Below are 8687 nucleotides of genomic sequence, written 5' to 3' on the forward strand. Positions count from 1 at the left end.
TTTATTCCTTAAGTAAATTGTTGAAAGCTTCAACATAATTTGAATTACAAGTAAAATCACCAATGATGGGCATTATGGCACGTGGAAAAAGGATAAATGTAAATTTATATTGGAAAGTGTTCATTTTGAACATTTAAAACCACTTATAACCACTTTTTCAAATACACTAGTTATTATAATCATAACTCTAATTTATATAAGCTAATTGGATTCCTACATAACTAAAACATAGGGTTAGACACCAAAATTACTTGTCTAGGATGAATAATGGATGAGTAATGGTCTTTTAAGAACTGGCGGCGGCCATCTTGAAAATGACACCTTTCGCATGGTCAAACTTTGGTAAACTTTTAGTATGTTATTAAGGACACCTAATACTACACAAAACAGTTGAGAAACCTTCTGTTGCAATTTTTTTAGGGTCAAACCATAATTGCACCTGTCTATTGCAAACGTTTTGTTTCTAGGCTATAATAGCTGTGGCTGTGTAGTAGAAGAAATACAGCCTAAAGCAGGGGGAGGCACGATCAAATCTAGTTTTTGTTTTTTTTCGTCGTCTTTTTCCCCCTTTTTTATTTCATGCAGCTCCGTATGACAGAATCATAGAACATATCACTCCATTCGCGACTATATACACTGCATACAAACTAAACAGTACAGTTGGGTGCCACCGATATTGTCCCTTATCATTTGACCCATTTAGGCCTGACCTCAACATTTAAAAAAATCCTTCTAAATCCTCCAGTTTTCTGAAATAAATATTTTCACGATTTTTCAAAAATAGCAGACCTACAAGCTCGTAGCGCGCCACTCGGTGGCGCGCTATGAGCTTGTAGATCTGCTATTTTTCAATAGCTAAATTATAACAATGTTTAAAACACCAAAAGGGGTTCCCGCCCAAAATGGGTTAACTGTCCTTTTGCGCAGATCACGCAAACCTCAGCAAAAAGAAAAGGACAATATCGATGGCCTCCAACTGTATGCAAACAAAACAGAGCATGTCGTTTCACTTTCATTCTTGAAAAAAAAAACAAGGCTTTTGCACACCTACAGGCGACAGGTGCGTAGGAGAGGGTACTGTGACCAAAAATGAAAAAAGGAACAAACACCCGCACACTGTCTTCAAATGCAGTGACCAACTTTTATTTAGGGAAACGGCAACGTTTCGGCCTATGCGGCCTTCATCAGGCTATCTTTATGGTAAAGATAAAGATAAAGATGATAAAGATAGCCTGATGAAGGCCGCATAGGCCGAAACGTTGCTGTTTCCCTAAATAAAAGTTGGTCACTTTCATTCTTGAACCACACCCTCTTCTGCCTCTTCCACAATGATCGATTCACTTTGGCCGCGCTGATGATCAGCGTTCGTTGATCATCCTTCAACACACAACCGGCCGCTGGGGTGACAGTAGCCCACTTCAGACAATCCTCCCCGCTTGGATCATGATGTCACGTCAATAAAACAGTAACAGTCTGCGATACAGTTCTGTATTTTATTCTGCTTTTCGTCGAGCAGCAGACAGAAAACAAACGTCATGTCATCATTGTCACACATTGTGCTGCTGTCCGACCGTCGCGAATCAGGCTGTCACTGCAGTCTGCGTGCTGCACGGCGTAACGTTTTTATTTCGCTAACTCTCATTCCATTAAAAATAAAATTAAAAACATAAATATAGGCTAATAGTCTACCTCTACCTGTCCTGTCCACTATAAATCGAATGTAGTGTCACTGTTGTTCCAGCCACACACAAACACAGAATAGACAGGTGAGATACGGAGAAAAAAAAACCTCCATAAGACACTGAGTCATTTCACTAGTTACACCCAGAGAACAGCACTCATCGTGGGCAAGCTGATCCGCCGTGAGTCTGGAACAGCCTGGTTGCGATGGACACGCCCCCAAGCCAGTACAAGCTCTGTTTCCGTATCGATACGAAAGAAATGCCCGGCACATTATTTACAAAAAATCTCGAGTGTATAGCAGACATGTCATTGGTCATGGTAATCAAAAAAGTTATTTATTTATTTCATTATGAAGACGCTAAAATAGTGCAATCCCAAGGGGCTTTTAACATGGGATCCAATGGGATGACGTAGGGGAGATACTATCGATGACACGCTGTTTTGGCTCGGCCCTCTCCGACGCGGTGGGAGGGATTTTTCAGAGTAGTGTCCACTAGCCCGCCCCGACTTCAGACAGCATTGAACAGGCTGTATAGAGCCTTATAGTTGCATGTTCGATTATTATCACAACTTTGTCATAATTAAACTCAGACAAAGTAGATGCCAGCGTGATACTCTGCCTTTAAGACTCCCACCTCTGCAAGGTTTGATTGCTGCTATTCAAAACATCAAATTAGCTTTCAAACAGCTTCTTACAACAACTCGGAGAAAGGCCATATCTAATGCATCCAAGTTCAGGCTGGTCCCATGTCATACTACTAACCTTCATAACCAGTTGGTTTGCATTGCCTTCAATAATTGAATGTGTTACTATAATGATGGTCATTTACATAATCACCCTGAGACATGTTATATTATGTGAGCCAATTCAAATGTAGTTCAGTCAGATTTACTCCCGTATTGGAAAACAATATGTGAATATTATATTTGACCTTGGCATTCAGGCTCTGCTACATTTTTAAAATATTCTTCTGCATCAGTCCATTGTTTGCGTTCTGGTATTTAAAAAACGGCATTGTGTGTTAGTTCAACTTTTACTGGAGACGTGAAGCGACGCAGAGATGGTCTGTTGGAGCCAAGTCTATGGACTTTTATTTTTTCTTACAGCACCTTAATTCTTTCTTTCCCATGTCCGTATATATACGGACCCCGCCGCTAGGGGACGTCATATCCCAGGTCCGTATATATATACGGACCCCAATGTATATTCCGTCTATATAATGGTTGAGTCCCACGGCAGCTTTTAACATTGGTCCGGTTGCTATGGCAACGCCCCACCGCTCCAGCTATGGGATTGAAAATATAATCACTGTGTAAAGCAGTTGAAAGGAGGATTTTCAAACGTCCATAAATCGTAATCCAGGAGAGCTGTCCTTGGTGGATCTTCTGCCATCCAAATTTCTGATTTAATTTGTGCCTTTGTACTGCGACGCTCCTGCCATGTAAAAGCTTCTGACGAAAGGTAAACGGTGTCGGTGTGTGCTTGTGCCAATGATCCTAACGTGTGTGTAGTGAGTATGTGTGGGGGGCGGGCAAACTCTGACTCTTAAAGTGAACGCGTATGGTGGCACCTGGAACTGGGATTTATGCTAACAGCATACAATAAAAGAGTTAAACATCATAATTGGCGCTCCTCATTTCACAAAAAGTGTGATTTTCCATGATTTACATGCTGTACAGTCAAATGATCTCTCTGGCCTGCTGAAGAAATGAAGTCAGAATAAATTATGAACTCCCAACTAGATAAATGGTATGGTGCATTTATATAGCGCCTTTATCCAAGGCGCTTTACATAGACTAGAATTTTGCCGCCCTTCGGCAGGCTCATCCTAGAGTTACGTTGCAGCGCAATATGGGAAGAAGGAAATTGCGGGAGTTGACAGACTCCACTTCATGTTTCAGCTGTGTTTTGAAACCCAGTATTGTGCCCTGCACATGTAGTAACGGATGGGTTATTAATTATTATTACTAGCCCTTACCCGTTGTGAGATATCCCCCCCCCCCCCCCCATTGTGGCCGCCGGGGGTACTGCACCCTGGGTGCGTTTTTAATTCACTAATAAATTCATTATTAATCATTAATCAATGCCTGTGTGAAAAGTGGGAGCGATTGGTGCAGGTGGTGAGGAGATACGGCGGTGTTTCTGACACACATTCATTCAGACAGACAGACATTGACTGAATTATAGTATGATGTGTTGTTGCACGCACACACACACACACACACACACACACACACACTCACCCGCGCACAAGTCCCCCCCGGCCTTGCGATACAAAACTCCTCCACAGTGTACTGTGAAGTTGTGAACCCGTGGCACTGATGCAAGATCGATGTTGTACGGCAGCTGCTTTAGCTGCGTTCACCAAGCGTAGTTGTGTGGCGTGTCATGGGTCCTTATTAGTGTAGTGTAGTCAACACGACGTGGTGTTTGTCGATGCGTACTGTTACTGAGGTGGAGTGTTCGCCTGTCCGGCACAGCAGCCAGAGGGGGAGGGGGCTGAGGTAGGATGAGCTGGTGTGGAGCAGAGGCAGCGAGGTTGGACCTTGAGGGGTTGGAAATCATCCCGGTCGCGTGGTTCATGTAACGCGTGTGTCACTGTGAAGGCCGTAGACTACAATGCGCCATTGGACTGGCCCCATGAAGTGAACGGAGTTGGCGTAACTCGGCAAAGTGGTGACGATTTTGACGTCACAGCAAACAGGCTGGTGGTCTTGTGCAAGAATGTGTTCTTTCATATAAATGGGTATTGTACTGTAAATATGACGTGATAGTGCGTGATGTCTGGACAGGCATGCTGTTGGTGCTGTGCATGGTGAGATGTGTGCAAACGGTGTGGTTTGGTAGGAGAAGGCGGACAAAGGATGGGGTGTTGCACTGGCTATTAGTGTGGCAGGATTGTGCATCAATTCACCCATTCACACACACATTCATACACCGGCAACCATGCAAGGCACCAACCAGCACATCAGGAGCAATTGGGGTTCAGTGTCTTGCTCAAGGACACTTCGACACTAACTCTAGGGGAGCCCGGGATCGAACAGTCAACCTTGCGGTTACCATCCAGCCACTCTACCCCTGAGCCACCGCCGATATTAGGTATCTATGTGAAATGAGACCAGCGGGGGAGGGCTATAATCATACTCAGTATACTATTAACTATTAAACAATACTAATGTATCACAGCATGTGAAAGCAGCCTCAGACTCTGTTCTTGTGAGACATTATTACAGCAAGAAATCCTGATTCTTTTCTCCTCTGTACTTCTTTCCCCTGGTGACCAATTTCCTGCATGTTCTGTTTTTACCAATCCACATTTGACTACGTCTTTACCGCTAATGGTTCTGTTTGCTTTAAAGCTGACGTAAATCCTGGCAATGACCTTTAGAGTGTGTGTGTGTGTGTGTGTGTGTGTGTGTGTGTGTGTGTGTGTGTGTGTGTGTGTGTGTGTGTGCGTGTGCGTGTGTGTGTGTGAATCACTCCAGTGAGGACGGACTGACAGATGGATGGACACATCTACCCTGAGGGGAGAGAAACAGAAGCATGCATCACAACAGAATCATCAACTCTGTGCGTGCGTGCGTGAGTGTGTGAGTGTGTGTCTTAGTGTGTGTGAGTGTGTGTGTGCGCGCTACACAATTCTTAAATGTAGTATTTTTGTTTGTGTGGGCGGTTGGGTATGTTTGATTGAATTAATGTGATGCAAGTAAATTCATGTTTTTATATTGAGAATCAAAGACAGTGAGCCAGAAAGATACAGTACGTAAACAGTGATACATCTCCAGTCACACTTTCATTGGATAACTCACTCTCTCTCTCTCTCTCTCTCTCTCTCTCTCTCTCTCTCTCTCTCTCTCTCTCTCTCTCTCAGCTCTAGAAACTCAAGCTTATTTTATTATCACTGAAATATTAATGGCGCCAAAAGTGTATATTTTCTCTGTTCATTTATTTGACTTGGGGATGATTCAGAATGAAGAGAAAGGGCAAAGAAAGGCCGATATAAAGAAGAAGAAAGAGGTTGGGGCAAAAGGATGAGCGAAGCAATATGGAGGCACGTGCTTGCATTATCCTGCGGTTTTACGACAAATACTTAATGAAAACCCCTGTGAGGGTGATAGAAGCCTGTATTTAATTAAGCCTTTATAAAGTATTAACCAGGGAGGCTGGGGTGATCTCTACCATACCCCCCCTTCCCCACTTCCCCTCTCTCCTCTCCTTGGGCCTGTTCGGTAGATTGAAACACGGTTATACTGCAGAGAGGGCTCGGAATTATAATTTCAGGTAGAAGGCAATTGTGTGCGTGTGTGCGTGTGTGCGTGCGTGCGTGCGTGCGTGCGTGCGTGCGTGCGTATTGTGAATACAGATAAATGAGAGTGAAAGATGGACATGGAGAGAGAGAGTATGAGGGACATGGGGAGAGAGAGAGAGAGAGAGAGAGAGAGAGAGAGAGAGAGAGAGAGAGAGAGAGAGAGAGTATGAGGGACATGGAGAGAGAGAGAGAGAGAGAGTATGAGGGACATGGAGAGAGAGAGAGAGAGAGAGAGAGAATATGAGGGACATGGAGAGAGAGAGAGAGAGAGAGAGAGAGAGAGAGAGAGAGAGAGAGAGAGAGAGAGAGAGAGAGAGAGAGAGAGAGAGAGAGAGTATGAGGGACATGGAGAGAGAGAGAGAGAGAGAGAGAGAGAGAGAGAGAGAGAGAGAGAGAGAGTATGAGGGACATGGAGAGAGAGAGAGTGCCTGCAGACCCCATGAGAGAGAGAGTATGAGGGACATGGAGAGAGAGAGCCTGCAGACCCCATGATCTTCATAAAGACCCAAAGGGGAGGTTGGGGCTCTCGTTCGTCGCAGCTTCCAGAATGTCTTCTAATCACATTAGGGGAGAAGATCTGATTTATATGAGCTCTTTAAGTTCACTTTTCAACCTCGCAGCTACACTACACTTCCCCACCTTTAACAATCTCTGAAATGACTTTGATCTCCTAATTTGGGCATCATATCCTGTGAAGGGCATGCCGTGTGGAGACGGTGTAAATCATCATAGGAACTGCTGTCTTTTTTCATTTTTTTTTCATGGCAGTGTGATGATGGCTGGCCCAGGGGGAGTTGAGAATGGACCTTAAGCTGCATTGGCTGCTGGGAAATAGATGAGAAAATGGAGGTGGAGGAGAACACGCTGAGTCATACGCATTGTGGTCATGTTTCAATCTCCAGATGTCATTATGTGGAAATAATCATTCACATAAAGCACTGCTATCCACAGTGGTAGTTACATTGGAGCTTCACTCCATTGATATGGGCCAGTGCTGTTAGAAATGTACAGGGATTTCAACCTTTTGAAGAATCCCTCCAGGAAATATAGAATAATTACTTGTATAAGCTGAAGCCAGATAATGTAAAAAGAAAAATGAATTGAAAACAAAACAAACAATGAAAAGCAAAGTTTTAAATAATATTTGCATCCATTTTCAGATCCACACAGACTCGGATGAGGGCGAGGGGAACATTAAGTACACCGTCTCCGGGGAGGGAGTGGGCACCATCTTCATCATCGACGAGCTGACGGGAGACATCCACGCCACGGAGCGGCTGGACCGCGAGGAGAAGGCCTTCTACACTCTGCGCGCGCAGGCCCGAGACCGACTCTCTGACGACCCGCTGGAACCCGAGTCCGAGTTCGTCATCAAGGTCCAGGACATCAACGACAGCGAGCCCAAGTTCCTGGAAGGACCGTACATCGGCAGCGTGCCTGAACTATCGCCGATAGGTAAGTACGATGATTTGTCTTCATGTTTTCCTGTTTCCTTTGTCCTGGACGTGCTGAAAAGTTGTCACAGAGAGGAGAAGAGGCAAAGGAGAGTGTCATGGTAGGATTCTCCCCCATATTAACCACTTAAACCCTATATTTGTTGATGAACAACCCAGGGGTCTCTACTTGGCCTCCTATACTTTTTTCCCTCTGCACCAAAATCTCTTCGGGGGAAAACAGGCAATCTACAAGTTGTCTGTTTTTGTCAAATGTTGGCCTGTTATGACCCAGAAAAGCAATGCTAGGGTTCATGTGGTTAAAAAAAAGAACACAAAATAATGTTGAAGAGAGATAGCAGGGAAATCAATCTCAGATAGGAGGAGGAAGGTACAGAGAGTTACAGAGTTACAGAGTTACAGAGTGTCTGAGCTGTTGCCTAGCTATCAAGGAACTGAGAGATGAGAGCATATCGACTGAGAGATGTTGTCATGGATGCAAAGTGAATGGAACCCAAAATGCAGAGTCACAGGAAACAGAGCAGCTTTTAAAGTATTTAATGAAGACTGAGGCAAACCTTACACGGATATTGCTGGCAGGAAGTAGGCAGTGGAACAGAATCATCAGAATGACAAAATAGTCAAGAACAGGGAACCAGGAACAGGCAACTGCATCAACAACAACAAGCTATGAACTGACAGTGTGTGTTTGCAAAGAGTCCAGTCTTATAGGGAGCAGGTTGATTAGCAAAGAGTTCACAGGTTTGCTGATGAGGGAGTTGGACACAGGTGTGTAAGTGGGACTGCAGTGTGGTGGAAATTAATGTGGGAGTGGCCATGGTGGAGTCACAGACTGAGGGAGAGAGACTGTGACAGATGTACTGTACTGTACTGTACTGTACTGTACTGTACTGTACTGTACTGTACTGTACTGTACTGTACTGTACTGTACTGTACTGTACTGTACTGCACTGCACTTTGCTGTACTGTTAGAGTATTAAGGAGCCAGTATAGACTGAGATATGTACTGTACTGTACTGTACTGTACTGTACTGTACTGTACTGTACTGTACTGTACTGTACTGTACTGTACTGTACTGTACTGTACTGTTAGAGTATTAAGGAGCCAGTATAGACTGAGATATGTACTGTACTGTACTGTACTGTACTGTACTGTACTGTACTGTACTGTACTGTACTGTACTGTACTGTACTGTACTGTACTGTACTGTACAGTTGGACAGTATTAGGGAGCCAGTAT

General features: G+C 44.2%; 1 protein-coding gene across 1 annotated transcript in view; it reads left to right on the forward strand.

Annotated features, from left to right (window-relative positions):
- The window catches only part of LOC306929393 (cadherin-22-like), a 121780-nt gene that overhangs the window by 13898 nt on the left and 99195 nt on the right, over window positions 1-8687 (forward strand). Inside the window, exon 2 of the mRNA XM_079509912.1 lies at window positions 7154-7448. Coding sequence (XP_079366038.1) covers window positions 7154-7448 — 295 coding nt within the window. The remainder of the gene's footprint in view (window positions 1-7153; window positions 7449-8687) is intronic.

This window comes from Electrona antarctica, assembly GCF_951216825.1.
Source record: "Electrona antarctica genome assembly, chromosome: 9".
Lineage (NCBI taxonomy): Eukaryota > Metazoa > Chordata > Actinopteri > Myctophiformes > Myctophidae > Electrona > Electrona antarctica.